The following is a 20,412-nucleotide window of genomic DNA, read 5'->3' on the forward strand; positions in this document are numbered from 1 at the left end:
TAGCAGAGGATGGTTTCGATCCATCGACCTCTGGGTTATGGGCCCAGCACGCTTCCGCTGCGCCACTCTGCTTCATACCATCAGCGTGGATATCACGCATATTTAATCTACTCTATATCTGAGCGGGTTTTCTGTTTGATGTTATTTCTGTTTTCACTCAGTATATTTCTCGCGCACGCTTACAGTCTTATTTGTTAAGCATTCAAGAAAAAAAAGAAGAAAAAAACACATCGCAGGAAACAGTTTTAGCACTAACGACATTTCTGATGCTTTCCTTCCAAAATAAAAGCGCCATTCCTATGATGTATGGGACAAACATGCCTGTATTTGCAAAGAACAATTATCCAAGCAGCGGCATTTTTAACCACATAGTGATAGTATGAAAAGAATCTATAGTCTATACTATATTCAATGTCTATACAACATTGCATGCAATTAGAGTATTATCGAACTGTCTGTGAATGTTCTCATTCGTCCAGGTCATAGTTATCTCTCTCTCAAATTAAATCGAAGGCAACTGGACTTGTATTTGTCTGTGGAAGACGTTTCGCCTCTTATCCAAGCGGCTTCATCAGTTCATCATGTATTGGTCTCTCTAGTCCGCACTAGTCTGACGAAGTATTATCGAAGTAGTAGGCTGATTCACAGAATAAAAAAGGGCTTCATACTGTTATTGGCTTATAACATAAACAGTGTGTTTTCGATATCAAATATTGATCCTAAGTACTCAGCCAGTACTTGTGCTCTTATGAAAAACCCAATCTCTCAGCAGTCTCTAACTGTAGCTAACCTTTAAAATATGGGAACTCAGCTTGTCAAGCTGTGGTTGTGTGGCTGTTGATTCATGATCTTACTTTTAAAGACTGCATAAAATCATATTCTGTGTGCTTTAATCTAAGACTATATATATATATAATATCTAGTTTTGTACATGAGATGTGTGCAGCAAATAAGAACTTAATTTCTGGTGTGTCTGTGATGCCAGTTTTCACAGTTAAATTTGAGGATGTTGCAATGGCACCTGTCCAGTCTCCTAATGTGTGTGTTTGCCCCATATTGGATTTGATAGTAGGCCTAAGAGTACGACAGAAACATGAAAACACAAATGAATCTATATGATGGAAAACTAAATGGAGAGCCATTAAGTTAAAAATAAATGTTTGAGTTTGGATTGGTTAAGGGATGCATCATGTTCGTACAGTACTTGCCATCTACGTTGAGGAGTGCTGTAATTATGTGTGGGCAGGCAAGCATGGTCAGTAAGTAAGTAAGTAAGTAAATAAATTAAGCTTTACTTATAGAACACCTTTCGAAGCCTGGGTTACAAGGTGCTGCACAGTAAAACATTTGAGAAACACATAACCACATGAGATACAAAACAAAACAAGAAAAATAATAAAACCAATAAAAGTTACACAGGGGATCAATCACACATTACATAAAGTGCATCACATGGTAAAGTGCATCTGAAACAGGTGACTTTTTAGCAGCTTCTTAAAACTGTCAACTGAGATGGCATTTTTTATGAATAGAGGAAGACGATTCCATTGAATGGGGGCCATGACTGAAAAGGCGCGGCCTCCTGCAGCAGCTCTCAATCTCTTTTGTGACAAAAAAAACATACATTGACAGACACTTTATCTGTTTGCGCCACCATTATAAAGACACGCAATGCTTAAATAGTCCTATAGTTTTAAACATGCTCCTGCAACTTCGTACATTTGGACAAACCTTTGAAGGTGTGAAATGTGGTTGATGGGAACAGATAACTGTGGAATAAGACTCAAATTTCCTGTATACCTAGATTTAAACATTCAATTTCTGTTTTCCAAAAATTTGATTAATAAATTAATGGAACAAGACTGAATCACTGCTGTATGCTTTATTGTGTCATATGCTTTCAAAACAAAAGTGATTACAGGCTCTACATAATGTCATGATGCTGATGCAATTATACTTATTTCAGGAGAGATTTAAGGATAGCGGTAAGAAACAAACGATTACATGTAAGAGCAAATATATCTAAGGGCAATAATGCCTAAGCCCGACCCATAGAGCAGTTTCCATGTTATTGTGAAAATGTGGATAAGGTTATGTCAATATGTTTTAATTCACTGGACAGTAGCATGAAAGAAGGTGTCTTTTCCTTTCTCTATAACATTCCTGCCCTACTCATCCACAGGTAAGTTATGCAATAGCACATGTAAACTGTAGTTGAGACTTTCATTGGATACTAGACCTTTCTAGATCTGACAAACGATGAAAGCATTCAGGAAGCATTCGTTTGTCACTCGCCAGATGCCGTTTTCTGACAGCATGGTGCAGCCTGTGTCCTGGATGGATTTGTCTGGCTGCCCTTCTCCCCATTTGGTAAAGGTCAGAGGTCCATTTTTCAGATCAACCTGAAAATTCCCCTCTGCTTTTTGATTGTTGACGCTGATCCAGGCTGCTTTGTAAACGTCACCAAAGAACTGAGTCAGTGCGACGTTCTCCTCCTCGTTCTGGGGCAGAGCCAGATCTAAGCCTTGTTGGGAGCAGAACTCGACGGCCCTGGAGAAAGAGTCTCTCTCCTTGTAGGACACAAAGTATTTCTGACCAACTTTCCGCACAAAATCATAGTTTATAGCTGGAAAAAGGAAAAAAAAATACATCCAACAAATCAGGAATAAATGAACAAATGAGAGGGTCAATAACCAATAGAGCAAAAAGGTAAACAGTGGCAGTGTTCTAGATTTCTTTTTGGATTTGTTCTCTAGTGTATGAATTTTGCATCCACTTCTTTCTTTCTAACCCCTTGATTATAATAGGCCTACTTACCCAGCTCTAACTTAGCAAAGTTGCTCTTTAGTGTGTTGAGGTCCGGGCAACTGGACTCAGGGGGATCTGGATCAAACAGATCAAGTTTAGTTACTAAACTCTGTTTGCATGGTTAACAACTTTGCAGACAGAAATGATTAGTCAATCACTTGATAGGCTGATCAACAGAAAATTAATCATCAGAAATTTTACTTATTGACTAATAGTTAAAGTACTTTATTAGACATATTTATTGGTTGGAGGATTTATTGCTTTTCTTTAATGAATATCAGTGTAAATGAAAAATCTCTGGGCTTAGACTGCAGTCCTGGCATCTTTCTTTTTTTCTTTTTTGATATTTTACAAACTCAGTGGTTAAACAATCAAAAAAATTAAAAGATAAGTCAATAATGGAAACAATATTAGTTGCAGCTCTAGTGTTGTTGTTGTAAAATGTATTGTATAAAAGATTTAAGATTCAACACAAACTTTGACAAACAACATTGAATATTTTAAGATTCAATAAATTGTACTTCAACTGCATCCTGTATTGTAATAAATAAAAAAAGCAATTACTCAGTTGATATAATTATATATTACTTTACAAAATCCATGAAGTATATCACCTAGTCTGCAGTTTGCACGAGGTCCAGCTTCTCCAGGTCTTCCGGGTACTCCAGGTCTTCCAGGTTCTCCAGGTCTTCCAGGTTCTCCAGATCCTCCAGGTCTTCCAGGTTCTCCAGGTCTTCCAGGTTCTCCAGATCCTCCAGGTCTTCCAGGTTCTCCAGGTCTTCCAGGTTCTCCAGATCCTCCAGGTCTTCCAGGTTCTCCCGGTCTTCCAGGTTCTCCTGAAGAGGAGGGAACAGAAATTGAATAAGACTATAGCAAATGTCGTACCAACTCAGGCAACACAGAGAGCTAAGTGAAGAAACTATAAGGATGGTGACATGGGAGGATCTGGGGAGATTTGAGGCAGATTGTGGGACTGAGGCTACACAACAAACTAATTAGTCTGTCCAACAGGGAAGTGCCAGAACTCAGACAGAAGATGGCTCTTTGGTCAAAATAATATTTTTTGAAACAGTATTGTGGTGAAGATGAGTAGTACCCACCTTTCATACCTGAAAATCCAGGTGCACCAACGCTCCCAGGGAATCCTACGTCACCTCTGGGACCAGAGATACCAGGCATACCAGGGGGACCAGGGGGACCAGGGGGACCACGGGGACCAGGGGGACCAACGAGACCTTCCATTATTTGACTGTAGCCAAAAGGAGACATCAGGCAGGTGATGCCGAACAAGAGAAGCAGCTTCATCTTCTCAGTGCAGAACTGAAAATATATATGAAATATAGTTAAGATGCTGTATACTACTGCTGTATACTGCTGCTGTATACAGGTGGCATCAGAAATATTTTTTATCATTATTGTTAACCATTAATTCAAAGTTTATAAAATGAAATTAAAGGTTAATTCACAACAGACTACAGTGACTTGTTTTACATGCTGACAGTAGTTCCCACCTTGTAGACGAATCAAATTTTCTGTGCACATATTTACAGATGTGAATTCCTCAGATATTGAAAACAGTTGTAAAACCAGCTAAATACATACAAAAATGAGTTTAATGTCCAAAATTACAAGTTATATTTCTTTATCTTTAATGTATTTCACATTACTAAACAGATATTATGTTGTTGTAAAGTTGTTTAAAAGGTCATAATAACACTAAATCTATTACAAAAGACAGATCAGCAGAAACAAACTCACTGTATAAACTCGGAGTGATTTGCTGGTTGTGCTGCCTCTTCACTACATCCAAATAAAAATGATTGAACTACAGGGTGGAACTATGAACATCCGGTCCAGAGTAAACAACAGATGCAACATCTCTAATGGGATATCACACAGAAGAGAGTCCAAAACCGTTCCTCTTTTTTTAAACAACTGATCCTGCAGAGTGATAGTAAATATTTAAAATGCATTACCACACATTAAAATTCATTCTTTCATATGAAATAAAAAAAGAAAAAAAGAAAAAAAGATACATTTATTTTTACATCCTCTCTCCTGATCCCTGGCAATTTTAAGATGACGCGTCTGTGATACACACTGCAGCCCTATTTTGCAACATTGAGTTTGTCTTGGATCTCGTCTCTCACTGACTAGTGGTCCAACAACAAGGGGTCACCAGGATGCAGTCACATGATCTTTGTTTACTCTCTTTCAGAGCAAGATGTACTGCTTCCTTAAAGAAGTGTGGGTCCCAGGATGCTGTTTTTTTATTAGAAAGGCGATTGCGCCCTCTGCAGTACAAAGTATAGAATAGGCTTGGCAAAAATTTTGTTTGACAATGGATGGTTATGGTTATCATAAAGGTAAAAATAAAAAGTAGCTTGTGTAACACAGTACATATTGCGAAACCAACTGATACATTTGCAGATGTTTTTGTATCACAGGGTATATCTAATTTCAGTACATTTTCCCACCCCTAGAATATCAATTATTGGTTTCTTGTTTATGTGTCAAGTATGTAGTTGGAGCTGGGGTGGGATTTACTTGGCCTACGGAAAGAGTGCTGCAGAGATGGTGTATTTTTGTAAACTAACCTGGAAGTCAGCGTCACTGTGGCATACATCCATGGTGCATACATCAATGCACTGTGGTCTCCTCAACAAAAAGCCAGTGGGAGATGTTCAGGTACACACTTTTAAAATTTTTAGGCCTCTGCGCTGGCGACAGCCAGGACGGAAGGCATTAAATTTCCGAGTTCTAGGTCCGTCCTATTCTCATGGACACGATATCTCAGTAACACCTTGAGGGAACTTCTTCAAATTTGGCACAAATATTCACTTGGACTCAAGGATGAACTGATTAGAGTTTGTTGGTCAAAGATCAAATGTCAAGGTTGCTGTGACCTCACAAAACTTTTGGCCATAACTCACTAATTCATGCATAATTATGACACCATTCACCTCACATATCTATAAGGATTAAATAAAGTGATGTCAAAGGTAAACCTCTGTGACATCATAATGTTCTGCAAAAACACCTCTGGCTACAATTTCAACAGCTCAGGAAGGGGAGACTATGACCATATTTCCTGCGACTTGGCTGGTTGGCAGGGACATAATATTATAGATATAAAACCCTTTTGGTTCATTTTCACATAACAGCAGTAGTGCCCATGTTCATCAAATAAAAAATTCTATTTGTTATCAATGTTTGTTATCAATATTTGACGCTACAATTATAAAACTGAAAGTGTCAAAGCCTTATCACATGACAAGAGGAGAGTTGACCAACAAGACAATGGTGAATTGGTGTTAAAGCATAAAGCAAAAGTGCCTATTTGGCAATATTTCGTATTTAAATCCATCACCCAGAGGGAACCTGCCAACATTAATGAGGCAATCTGCCAACTGACATTGTGGCATCTCTATCCTGGACAGTTTGAAAGTGTCTGCATGATTTCACAGTACCCTCAGTATCTGAACACCTATATGCCAATAGAAGTTTTGAACAGATAAGATAGCGAAGCAGCCAACCGACTAAAATGTAAATAAGTTTACGAATGAAAAGAGACTATTTGACTGTGGTACACTTTATTGTGACATACTGTATACTTTCAGAATCCACTGTTTTCTTCCCGTACATGTGTCCTTCCTTTAATTGTGTCCTTCATTTTCTTTTCATATTGGAATATATCTGTGCAATAGTAAGAGTGTCAATAGGGATTAAGATCTACCCCATGGATAAACTTGTATCATTGAGAAGAAAGAAATATAAGCTTAACAGCGGTATTTTGAATGTGCTCAGTATAAGGACAAAATCCCCCGTTCCATTGAGATAACACTTACAAGGGATTTGACACCTGTCTATAACTGACAAATGATGTAAGCGTTCAGGGAGCAATCATGTGTCACTTGCCAGGCACCGTTTTCTGACAGCACAGTGCAGCCTGTATCCTGCAGCCTGTCTGGCTGCCCTTCTCCCCATTTGGTAAAGGTCAGAGGTCGGTTTTTCAGATCAACCTCAAAATTCCCCTCTGCTTTTTTAGTGTTGACGTTGATCCAGGCTGTTTTGTAAGCGTCCCCAAACACTTGAGTCAGTATGTTGTTCTCCTCCTCGTTCTGGGGCAGAGCCAGATCCAAGCCTCGCTGGGAGCAGAACTCGTCGGCCCTGGAGAAAGAGTCTCTCTCCTTGTTAGACACAAAGTATTTCCGACCAACTCTTCGGACAAATCCATAGTTTATAGCTGCAAAAAGGAAACAGAAACTCATAGATGTTGAAGTGCACAAATTATGAGCTGTGTTGTCATTATGGCCGTCTGACTCTCAGGCTCTGTTCACAAATATTTACTAAATCAAACCTAGTGTGACATTTTGTGAACAAATAATCTGGATTAACGTCCACTTTGTATCTTTTTCTGAGCTTTCAGATGCACTTTCAAGTATCAGAGAATAGAATGATCACATACAGGAAGATCTGGGATGCGAGTCGGGCCAGGTCCAAATCCTTCTCATTCTAAGATTGTTTGTTCAGATTGTGTCTTCGAAATGGAAATAAACCAAATCAGATTAGGATGCAATGCAAGATTACAGCTTTGTTCGGAAATTCAGTAGCTTGCAAGATTTATGCTGCTATAATTAGTTATTAAAGTTATTTTTATTTGATTCACAGAAATCAAATAGCTCAACGCCCAGAACCTTTTGGAAATAGGATTTTCACTTATTCATATAACTTAACTTATAACATAATAGTGCTGTATAACCTGCATATATATAAAGATAGCAATTAATAGAGATTAATGGAGTCCAGCATGGCAGCAAAAAATATTTCTGCTTATTGCTTCTTTTGTCAAACATCCAATGTGCATAAAAGAAGGGATACATATGTTTCCAAAAGTACTGAGGTAAAAGTACAAATGAATAACTCGAATGGTGGGGTTTTACAACAAATCTGAACTTTAATAATTGATCACCATCCACATGCACTCACTTTGTGTAACACCCCTTTGTAGTCCTTGAATGGGATACTTACCCAGATTTAATTTAGCATGTCTCTTCTTTAGGGTTTCAGCTTCCTGGTGAATAGAACTAAAGGGATCTGGATCAAAGACATAAAGTTCAGTCACCAAACAAGTAATAAGTTGGATCTGTGTAGATATGTGCACTCTGCAAATAAAAGGCTATAATAAATAAAGTCTATATTAATCTTCATTTCTCTTATTGTCCCTTTTTACTTAACACAGAGATTCATAGTGAGAGCACAGGGCAGAGGTGGATACAGTAATGTCCACCTTACAATATGGTGCAAGCAATGCAAAATTATACATATATATACATTATAGACTAAAGCCATAAACATAAGGTTCAGCATAGACAGTTTTTCTTCCTGTAAATGTCCACCAGGAGCATGATGGGAAATAATCTCAAAGAGATCTAGTTGTAGTCTCGTAAATAATGACCCTGCAAGATCCCCAGTCTTTAGAAAATCTTGTATTGCAAAACTGAAAAACTCTTTTCACTTATGACTCATTGTCTTTAGATGTGAGGTGATTTCAGACTTTAGTCTTTTAAAAGACTTTTCAAAGTCTTCTGGTGTATGGTAGGCATTAGTTGAATACACTTCGCCTCAACAAAAGCAAAACATTATAAAGCATAACATTATGCAAATAATTCTATAAAATAGATATATTATATAAACTATATAACCTCCACATATCACAACAGGCCCAGTTGATCCTTTTGGTCCAGGTGGTCCAGGTGGTCCTTTCATTCCACGCATTCCTGGTCTCCCTGAATTGTAGGTGGACAGACATCAAACACATTAGCAGCCCTTGGAGGATGAAATGCTTAAGGAACAAGAGGAAAAGAAAAAGTTTGATAAATCAAAGACAGTGTTACTCAGGCCATTACTGGGACAAAAACTTTAAAGTTTGGCCTGAGGGTGGCACCAGTGGAAAGGTCATGACAGATATGATTGCTCAAGGGTGACAGTAGAGGGCAGATAACAAAGGCTAGAAAAATACACTGCGAAACATCTCCTATGAGATGCATTATGAGATATACTGTATAGAAAACATCAGCATAAAAATGGTGCTTCATCTTTGATCTTTTTGGGAGTATGATTTTGCTCAGCAAATATCACAGCAGTCCTTCTTGTATATGAGACTGTGTCTTCTGTGTAAAGTTAACAATCCAAACTTAATGTGAGCATGTGGACAAATCACAGCAAAGAATTACATTTCAGGGAAACACTTGTTCAAATAAATACCTTGTTCCACCGAAGTCTCAGATTCCTTTAGAACCTCAGGTAATTTTATTTCACATATACCCACTGGATCAGAACATTAGATTCTGGTCAAAACAACAACAACCAACTAATCTGTGGAATCTGAAGGTTTTTTTGGCAGAATTAGAACTAAATATTTAAAAAAGTATTCTTGGGACTATGATTGTGGTGACTGTCAATAATACTCATCTGGTTCACCTGTTTCCCCACGATCTCCTGATGGTCCAGTTGGTCCAATTGGTCCTCTTACTCCAGGTGTCCCTGGTGGCCCACGTGGCCCAAATGGCCCTGGTCGCCCTGGTGGCCCTGATGGCCCTGTAGGCCCTGGTGGCCCTGGTGGCCCTGGTGAACTTGGTATCAACCCTGTGGCACCAGGAGGATCATAATGCTGATTGTAGCCACTAGGAGCCATCAGACAGAGGATGCAGAGAAAGAGAAACGACCTCATCTTCTGAATGCACAACTGAAATAGTAATAATATGGTTAATAGTTTCTGAAGTTTTTATCTGAATTTACAGCAGTCCACTCAGAATGCAGGTGAATTCAAAGATGTTATTTTCACAACTCTAACAGTGGTAAATAACAGTTAGCCTATTATTACTATTATATTGCAAATTATATGCATTCAGTACCTGTTTAAGTAATTTTCTGTTGAAATTTACTGTAACATTTCAGCAAAAACTATTGGGATTTATTTGTACCTGTAAAGAGTAAAGTTATTCAAAATGTGTCAGTGAAGATAATCTAGTACTGACTGGTGATAAACAGGTAAACACTCACAGTATAAACGAGGAGTGAGCTGGACGTGCTGCTTCTTTGCTGCTTCCAAACAGAAGTGGAGGAGCAAATAGTCCAAGGTCAGATATATGAGAGATCCAATCCAGAGGAAATGAAAAGCAGGTGAAAAGTTTTTTTATGGGTTACCACACAGAAATGAGAACCAGAGATAAGCTCTGGTCTGAGGATACACAGATACAATAGTTTTCTTTTAAAAAGCATTTCCACTCAAACAGATAAAAATTTTATTATTTATTGATTGATTTTATACTTTCTTTCATGACCACTGCCAGTTTTAAGTTGGCATGAAGAGTTTGGGATATGTACTCTTTGATCGCAGCCATAATTAATTTGTCTATAGATTGAGATTCCTGAAGGCTTTTATTTTTTTTTACTTTTATCCAGACCACAGTTGATGGACTATAGCACTTTGAAAATCATTAGTCGCATTAATATTGTCAGAACATTTTTCTTCTGTTGATTATCACTGCGCATATTAAATGGAGAAAGGCGGGTTTAGGGCCTTGCTCACAAGAGACCAAAAACATTTCTCAGCACATTAAAAATATCCTCCCCCAAGATCTGATTACGTTCGCAGTGGAAAGGATTTTTCATTTCATGTGACAATGGAAAATGTTTTGAGTTTTTGACAGTTCAGGATGTTTTGTTGTCCCTGTGAGATCTGATATCCAGATGATACTAGGCTGGATTTTACTGGTGTGGCAGGGCCAAAAAACTAATAACAAAAGTCAAGCAAAGAGAAGTGTATGATAAAAAGAGTAACTTAGTTTAAAATAAGCTTCTGTAATTGATCACTTGTCTCATGCTCAAGTGCCAAATCTGGAAAAACACTACCGGACAGTTTGAAAGTGTCTGTATGATTTAACAGTGCTCTCAGTATCGGTAGTAATTATATAAAGCATGGTCAGAGTCCATCTTTAATGTTATGTCAAAAACATTCATCTTGACTCTTGAATGAATGAAATGAGATGGTGTCATTGTTCTAGACTTTATTGTGGCTAATGTTATCAGAATATCCTGTGATAATTTTTTATCAACAGTAATAATGCCATGCTGATGATGCTGTTATATGTGTATGTCTTTAGTAGGGATTAAGATTTACAGCATGGATAATGGTTTTATGAAACAAAACATCTGAAAGCAAATATTTCCAAGAAGAATGGTTCCTAATGCAGGTCCTTGAAGCAGCATGAGGATAAAATTCACATCAATATTCTTACTTTGCTTGATATCGGCAGAATAGGAGAATAAATTTTTCTACCATTTTTCTGCCCCAATTATAATCAAGACTTATGCAATACTTCTTTTATTCAAAACTCAAGACAAACATTTTATACAATACATAACATGAGAAAAAGCGATGGATACGAGACCTGTCTATAACTGACAAATGATGTAAGCATTCAGGGAGCAATCATGTGTCACTTGCCAGGCACCGTTTTCTGACAGCACAGTGCAGCCTGTATCCTGCAGCCTGTCTGGCTGCCCTTCTCCCCATTTGGTAAAGGTCAGAGGTCGGTTTTTCAGATCAACCTCAAAATTCCCCTCTGCTTTTTTAGTGTTGACGTTGATCCAGGCTGTTTTGTAAGTGTCACCAAAGAACTGAGTCAGTGCGACGTTCTCCTCCTCGTTCTGGGGCAGAGCCAGATCCAAGCCTCGCTGGGAGCAGAACTCAACGGCCCTGGAGAAAGAGTCTCTCTCCTTGTAGGACACAAAGTATTTCTCAGCAACTGTCTGCACAAAATCATAGTTTATAGCTGAAAGAAGAAAACAGATGCAGAACATCATGAATTAATGAACAGGTGAACACATTTGTGTTTACAAGTCATAAACATTATAGTCAGTTTTGTCGCTCTGACTCTCAAGTTCTTCTTATAAAGCAGAACTTTGCATTGTGTGACAAAATAATCTCAACTCAAGGTCCACTCCCCAGGTTTTTTTGGAGCTTACAACATTAGTCCGGTGATGAAAAAGTGAAGCTTAGCGCAAGTTCAATCAGGAAGACTATCTCTATTCTCCCTCTCTCACCCCACTCCCGGTAATCAGCTGATTTCAGGTGATAAGGAAACAATCAGATCACGATCTCAACCTGCCAATCAACTTGTCCCAGTCATACTTTAAAATTTGTTCTCCTCTCTCCTGTTGTCAGCATCATTTCAGTGCAGTTGCTGTGACCCTCCTCCACCCCTTCCACCTCCAGTTTTCATATCCAGTCAGGCTGAGCTCATCATCACTCTCATCACATCCAGATCTCCAGCTTTTCCTCTTCCCATCTTCAAGACCACCACCAGTGTCTAGACCCCGGGGGGTTTCCCATACTTCGCACAGCCTCATCCCCTAATCACATATGAAGACATCACGATGGGGTCTAATCGCCAAAGACTCTTACATCTCTCACTTTTCCTATCTCGTTTTGCACATGGCAATAAAAGTTTTTTCGTTAAGCAAACAAATCTTTCCTGATTGAAGTGGTTTTATGTTGGGGGTAAAGTGAAACCTCACAATCTCACAAAATCCCTCTCACAAACATAGAAGAGGTGAGAAATGTAAATATAAAAGGACATAAGTAGTACAGAAGACTTGTAGTCCTTGAGGAGGATACTTACCCAGTTCTAACTTATCAGTGATCTTCTTTAAGGTTTCAAGGTCCTCGTTAATGGAGCCGAAGATATCTGGATCAAACAGTTAACAAAAAGTTACCAAAGTTGCAGTAAGTTGGCACCAACAGCTCTGTGCACATGTGTATAATAATATGCACTCTTAAAAAATAAAAGACTTATTATCTTCCACTTTTTATTTCAGTTCTCTTATTAATCTTTTTTCACCATCTGGGAATGGTGATGCTGGCATGTTGGTTCACAAAATTGTCTTGAATAGTTTGCAGATTGAATTCAAAATTAGAAATCCTATAAGGGGCAATTTAATGTCAAGTTCAACAAACATACTGTATTAAAATACCCTGCAAAATAAGAGCTGCCAGTTGGGAGGCCACTTCTGATCTATAGAAATTGGATTTTTTTTCATTTACATTTGTTGCCATGCTAGCAGCAGGGATGGCAGTGTTGTTCTGTCAATTCACCACTTTGGTCCAGACAGAAATATCTCAACAAACATTGGTTTGATTGCAATGAAAGTATGCATTTACATTCATGTTCCCCAGAGGATAAATCCCAGGATAATCAAATCAAATTTCCAATTAATTGTAATTTTTGAATGATCCAATTATCCATTCTTAAAATCCATAGACTGTTCTTTGCATTTGTGCCTTTTCTCAGTAAACATGTATATTTGTGCTAAACATGTATGCTGTGGTTGCTTGAGGTTCAGTGGTTCAGTTAGGGCTGCATGATGTGTAAAATGTCTACTTTTATCATTGAGTTATTACAACATGCACAAAAGGGTTATTTTAAAAAGTAATGTAGATGCTAGCCAGCCATATGGGCTGTCATGAATCAGGGCAGCACTGTAAACTGTGATGTGAATAATTAGTCGCTCTAACATTCATTTCCCCCTGAGGATGAATTGTAATATCACATATCCTCAGACGTTTCATCTCAGTTATGGCAGATTTTAATTTGTCCAGCATGGTAAACATTATACCTGCTAAACATCAGCATGTTAATATTTTCATGTTACCATGCTGACAAAGCATTTAGCCAATATATGTTATCTAATAACTAAATGACCTTTTCCACACTTTACAACATGTCCAGGTAATCCGGGTGCTCCACGGGCTCCAGCTGGTCCAGCTGGTCCAGGATCTCCACTTGGACCTATTGAGCAGGTAAAGAGACATTAAAACATGACATTAAAACATTTTCTCACTAATAGACCAGTGAGGAGGAAATAAAAAAGAAAATGTTAGATGAATAAAAAACAGAGAGACAAATTTACTATTCTCTAATAATTAGTGAGACAGAAAGATTTGACTTGAAGATTTGTGAGGAAAGGTCATGTTATGTAAAAGGGTTTATCCTATATAATCATTCAAATATTTGAATGTCAGTCTTCCTTACAAGTAACAGAATGACCAAAATACATTGGACCAACCCCCCCTTTGCACCTGGAGCACCAGGAAACCCTCTTGCTCCAGCTGGCCCAAATGGTCCAGGATCTCCTTTGGAACCTTGGGGCCCAACAGGCCCAATAGGCCCAGTAAGCCCACGAGGCCCAGGATACCCAGGAATCCCGGGAGGCCCAGGAATCCCGGGAGGCCCAGGACGCTGACTGTAGCCAATAGGAGCCACAAGGCAGAGGACGCAGTATAGGAAACACGCCCTCATCTTCTAAATGCAGGACTAAAATGTAATATAGTTAATGAGTTTCCTGTTTACATTCTCAATCAGAAATATAGTTACATCATAATCTAAACCAATGAAGTCAAAGTGTAGCAAATTAAACTACAGCTGTTATTATTGTACAGGATATTCCTCCAGTAGTTACCTGCTGGTCAGAATGCTTTTCCAATGCAAATATATTGTAAAGTTATTCAGAAAGTGAGATGTCAATAACATTAATCAAGTACTAAACAGTACCAAAAAACCAAAGAAACTCACTTATAAATGATGAGTCTGCTGCCCGTGCTGCTTCTTTGCTGCTTCCAAGCAAAAATGACTGAGAAAACATTTCAAGAATATAAACAGTCCAGCCCCAAGGAAATGAAAAGCAGGTGGAAAATTTGTTTTATGGGATTTGACACTGTAAAGAGAAATCTTCTGAGTCAAAGAGCTTCCTTCTAGTCTGAGCTCTGAAAACAGAGCCTAGTGTCAACAGATCTTATTTTTTTATGTATTTCCATTAAAACACCTTCAAATCTCAGAATACTAAAGCCTCCCTGCATCATGGTAACCAATAACATTCCTAAAATCATTACACAATTTGTCTGCCAAGCTGCATGAGAATTAATACATGTTTTCTTGGCCTGAAGCCCAGGGATGTGCACTCACTAAATAATTAATAATAATACTATGTTTAATGATGTTGATATACAATATATTGCTCTGATGAACTTAATGAGATATTGTTTTATCATTTTCTTGCAAAGGATGATAGTTATGGATACAGATTGGTCAGTTTGGTGCCACCTAGTTCCAACCTTATTGATTTACTTGATTGATTACTTGACTATGAATCTGGAAACAAACAATCGTGGTGGAATTTAGGTGGAAAGAAAGTGGTGCTCTAAAAGAAAAGAAAAAATGACACCATTCCAACTGGATTTTAAGAGTGAGAAGGGAAAAAAATCAGGCAAATTTTTGTTTTTATTATTAGTATTACTATTATTAATCTTTGAAGCCCTGAGAGGTAAGTGAGTGTTCTTTTTATGCCTCCGTGCCAGCCAGAGCTGAAGGCATATTGTTTTCAGGTTGTTGGTTCGTCCATACGGACAGACCTCATTCTTGTGGACGTGATATCTCAGTAATGCCTTGACAAATGTGGTGCAAAGTATCAGTGATGAACTAATTAGATTTTGGGGGTCAAAGGTCAAAGGTCAAAGGTCATGGTGACCTCACAAAACATGGTTTTGGCCTTGCGAATTACCGGCGCACAATTAATCTTGGATCCTTCATTGCCCTGGGAAATTTCTCAGCCGCATTTGAAGGAGACTTTCGAAATGTGACAGCCTAGTCGCGCCGCTATGATGCAATCGATCTTCAAATGCAGGATGCAGCCAGTGAATTGGCACACTGCTATTTAGGAGGTTGTGGCGATGAATGGGTCAAACACAGGACATCTACTTGGGAGACTGGCTAAAAATTGGATTACAGAATCAATCCAAAAGCATCTTTCATTACCATCTGTGCCTTAACAATGCCAACATACTTGAAATACTATACCTCCAGTTTGTAACACAGAAGCACCTTCCATACAAAATAAACTATTTTCACAGGCTGAGTTGAACTTCGCTCAATGAGGAAACCAATCTTAATGATTGAAATTTGTGATTTGCCACTATAAATAAAATTGTGTTGTAACATCTATAAACTCATTTATAAACTCTAAACTTAGATGAACCATGAAGAAAGGTTCAATACAATGACCAAAAGTGTAGTATTGTTATTGCTATTGAACTGGGATGTAGTGTGCAAGTGTTTACCCTTTTGTGTCCACCCCTTGTTTATGCATCTATACTTATCTAACAACAAATGAATCCGTATGTGCTGAAGTATCATTTTACAGAACAAGGACAACACTGAAATTTGCTGAAAGTTATATTCCTTTACATAGTTGGTTAAAGTACTTCTGTAAAACACATATATTGTGTAATATCTAGAAGACATACAACCTCGTCCATACATTGCAGCAACTCCAGCCGGTCCCATTGGTCCAAGAAATTCTGGGTCCTCTAAATAGCAGGGAGAGAGGCATATGGGTCAAAAATGGAGAGAGATAATCTGCTATTCTCAGATCTTAGTGGGACAAACTTGAAGGTTAGCGTGTGGCAGCAGAAGTTACCAAAGTCTGAGTGTTGCATAAGTTAAAAGGGTGTACGCTTTGGTAGACTGACCGAAATCCAATTTTATCATTTTATCATTTATTATTATTATCACCCTATAACATGTTTTACCCCTCTCTCCCTATTTTCAAATGTAATGCAGTAACATGTTTTCTCAGAAACATTTTTTTTTTTTTTATTTAAACATTTAAAACATTTTTACAAAACATTTCCTGACATACAACCGTAAAAATGGGTGACAGACCGCACAGTAGAGTGAGCTACTACCAAAAACAAACAAATAGTTAAATAAATAACAAAATGAGTAAATAAGTAATAAGAAAAAAAAGAAAAAAAAGGGGGGGACAAGGAGGGGGGATTAAAATAAGAACTAAATAATAAGAATAGAGAAAAAAAGTGAAATAAATAAGTTAATAAATTGATTAACTAAATAAAATACATACACATATAGAAGTAAATAAATATGTAATGAAAAACAGGTGGCACTCATACATCCATACATCATCTTACCCAGTCATGCATACACATACCTGAAAACACATGTGCACACATATGTGTAACTGGACTAAGGCAAGGGGGTGCATAAGTGCATAAAAATAACGTTTTAAAGCAGGATATAAAAGTATGTCATAAACTAAAGGTTTAGGTCTCCTTCAGTCTTTTGTGAAGGTTTTCCTTGATTTATTTACTGGAAGGCTCCTGCTCAGATCGGCGATGAGGGATCAGAGATAAAAACAGAGGCCAAACCTGGTCACATGACACTTGTGGATTTACTCATTTTATTTTTCTCTGCTTGGTCAAATGACAGGCTCCTAAAATTGCGAGGCTCTGTCTGAAACTCACAGTTCAGTGGGCAGTTACAACAATCTGAAGCAGGATTCAGACACATCAAGTGGTCCCAAAAAAACAGTTATTGCAGCTTTAATTCAATTTGCATGTAGCATGTTGTTCCAAACCTAAATCAATTGGGCAGTTTACCTGGTAAGGTTTATGGTTTTCTCTCATTTACAGTTCAAAGGATATCAATGGTTAGATTTTTTTTATAAACATCCAGATCACATAATCATTGTCTCCACCATTTCTATGACTTTATTCATCATTTAAATCATGACAAATCACAAATTGGTGCTTTTGGGTGTATCGTAGATATGTTGGAGCTGTTGGAGTTCCTAAATCTGGGCAGAAAAACCAACTGTTGTAGTCTATAGACATTAGACCTTACATCTAAAATCATTCTCAAGTCGAGAAGCTTGAGGATAAAAGAAAAGTGGGAGAGCTGAAGCTCAGTGCTGTGTCAACAGCATCACAGTCTTGTAGCAGCACCAAGTGCTCGCTGTGTGAAAACTACATTTCTGGAAGAAGTACAGCCTTACTCTTTTAAGTTTTCTTTTTCTTTTTTTTTGTAGCTCAGCTCATGCATGTCTTCTCAGATTACTTCAGCGTCAAACTGTTCCCATTTTTTTATTATAATGATAGAAGCAACACGTATGAAGACTGTGGCTTCATGAACTTTGAAATAAAACTTTGTTGAATCAGAATTAATTGAATGAAACACATCTCAATAATAATACTTATCGCTTCCCTCTGGTAATTTAATGAAAGTACAGTGGAAGCAAACAAGACTGTGATGAAAAAGGGAGTAATTATTGGGAGTTTTTAGAGGAGAGGAGAATTCTATTTTAAGTATTTTTCTAAATATGTTTGGGGAAAATGGGCTTAAGATAATACTGATCCTATATGGTATTACACATAGTTATGATATAAAAATATATTCTGACATTTTTACTCACCAAACTAGAAGAGAACAGGGGTTGGAAACTCAAAGAAAAGTGCAACAAATCTCTGAATAATGTGGACACTTATGGATTACAGTGACATAGTTATAGGGGACAGTTATTAGGTAAAGAAAATCTGGTGTCCATATGACAAGAGCTGCTATATCGATGCCCGGTTGTTATTTCCATGTTCCCCATAGTCATGTTTTCTTCCACGACAAGGAATCAGTAAATGTTTCATTAGCACCTGGTTCATACAACAAAATTATAAACAAAAATGTGGGATGCATTATAAAGTGTTACCAACAAAACTGAGATGGATCTATACTTCTGAAGATTTGCTCCCAGCATTCATGTTTATCCAGCAGTACAGCAGCGGCTCAAAACAGGTATGCTGGAGAAGAAAACAAACATACCTTTGTCTCATGCACAGCTATGGAGAGCTTCTGTTGCCACCTGATTAAGAAAAATCATAAGATCATAAGGTAATGTAATGCAGCTGTAGGTGGATCAAACATCGCTAATCTTTAATGTTTAATAAGGAACCTAGTGTATAATATACCATATAATAATATATATCCCTTTGTTAAATTTAGATAAATAAAAAAATAAGTTTCATCTCCAACAGTCTGGTGTTTCCTTCAAACTCAGTCTGAATAACCTGTGAGGGTACCAGTAAAATCAATGGAAGATTTTGAATTGATTAACCTAATTACAATATTTCTAGAAACTTTGCAACATTTTTTGCTGAATGGGGAAAAAGAAGCTTCTGCAGACTGATGCAATTGTAACTGCTCTCCATCTCCACCAGCTACCTACTTTTACACACTGACCCACATACAAATGGAGAATAAATGAGAGTGGAGGCCACTGTGTGAGGGTGTTGCAATCAGTTCAAAATATGGGCGGGCAATATGACAGTACTTATACTATGAGTCATTATATATTTATTAACTGTAGTAGATTTTACATACTGATTAGAGTGTGGTAAATATTTCTTTAATGCCTGGGTGCTTTAGGTTCCTGTGGGCAATGCTGTTGATCAATTGTTGGAGGACTAGTGAAGTACTTTTGTTTGAAGCTTTACTGATCAATATTTGAAAAAATGGGAAGGTTAAGCTTTGGCAGTTTCTAAAACCATGCACAAATGCACATTGACAGACGCACACAAGTGCAGTTGCTGCCCAAACTTTCACACAACTGACTGTGATTGGCTAATTAGACCGATTAACTCAGGGTGTTTTTTTTTGTTGTTATTTTTGTTTTTACTGTTGTCCATGTTGTTCATCTAGCAGGATGAAATCACAGTCAATCAGCTTCTGTTAGGGCCGAACACGTGACCTTTGTACAGAGGAATGTGTGTCACCAGTAGAACTGCAGGAGAACAGAACAGCAGAACTAGAACCCGCCGCTGTTCTGCTGCCTGTGACATCACAATGGAACAAGTGCAGATCTACAGGTGCACACAGTCTTGGCCTCATTCCCACATCAACCATTTGAGAGGTAAGACCATTATTTAGCTGGGACCAAATGTTTCTGTTTTAACTTGAATTTAACTGTTTAATAGAACTGCATCATGTTGAAGAATAAGTACATTTACTTTCTCTGTGTTTATCAGTGGAGTAAATTACTTTTTTCATTAGTTACATTGCAGCATCTTTTACATGTCTGTTTATCATGTACAGAGTCATGTCAAGTATTGACGGGAGAAATGGTTCGCTTTGGTTGAGTAAGAAAGTTTAGTTAAAGAATCTGCTCAGCATGTTTGTGTTGTGTGTGTTTGTGTCTGCAGTTTTTCGTCATCAGTTAGTGAGAGTATTACAATGTCCTGTTCTGTGCAACAATCGTTTTCGAGACCCTGGTCTCTTGGTAATTTGTGCTCCTCCTTAAAAAGAAGGAAGTGCAACCGAAGAGCTGCGAGATCTGGGTATCTGGCAGACGATGACAATACCCCGCCTGATTCCACCTGGCAGGATCCTGGCCCTTCGGCTTCCCAACGCAAGACTGAACAAAGGGGTGAGAGACTTTTATATTGCTCCTCAGTCCACTGCCATTTTATCAAGATGCTCCTGGTGCCTGTTCACCTCAGCTGCAGCCTCTCTGGTCTGCTGATACCTGTCGGTCAGCTGTTAATATCACCCACGGGGTCTTTCCTCCGACAGTTTACCTGAGCTTATTGTCGCCTTCCCAAACTCCCCCCCACACTCAGCCATTTGCTTTGACAACCACAGACTCTGCAGTGCTTCTAACCTGATGCTAGCACAACAAACCTCCTCCTGTGGTTTAAAC

The 20,412-nt window shown here is 38.1% G+C and overlaps 1 protein-coding gene and 1 non-coding gene across 2 annotated transcripts; both read right to left on the reverse strand.

The window, feature by feature from the left end:
• On the reverse strand, positions 1 to 72 carry trnam-cau. The gene has a single exon. It is a non-coding gene; the product is annotated as a tRNA-Met (tRNA).
• A 1,795-nt stretch (positions 73 to 1,867) lies between these two features.
• On the reverse strand, positions 1,868 to 14,174 carry LOC111229777. The gene is made up of 13 exons (XM_022756248.1): positions 13,955 to 14,174; positions 12,498 to 12,563; positions 11,317 to 11,648; positions 9,874 to 9,915; positions 9,292 to 9,556; positions 8,514 to 8,597; positions 7,840 to 7,905; positions 6,686 to 7,054; positions 6,279 to 6,295; positions 3,909 to 4,128; positions 3,423 to 3,644; positions 2,818 to 2,883; positions 1,868 to 2,626 (listed from the first exon to the last, which is right to left on the reverse strand). The coding sequence occupies exons 1-13, from the start codon at positions 14,172 to 14,174 to the stop codon at positions 2,244 to 2,246; spliced, it is 2,352 nt and encodes a 783-aa protein (XP_022611969.1). The 3' UTR covers positions 1,868 to 2,243.
• Between the last annotated feature and the right edge of the window lie 6,238 nt (positions 14,175 to 20,412).

This window comes from Seriola dumerili, unplaced genomic scaffold (assembly GCF_002260705.1).
Source record: "Seriola dumerili isolate Sdu_G_001 unplaced genomic scaffold, Sdu_1.0 BDQW01000242.1, whole genome shotgun sequence".
Taxonomy (NCBI): Eukaryota; Metazoa; Chordata; class Actinopteri; order Carangiformes; family Carangidae; genus Seriola; species Seriola dumerili.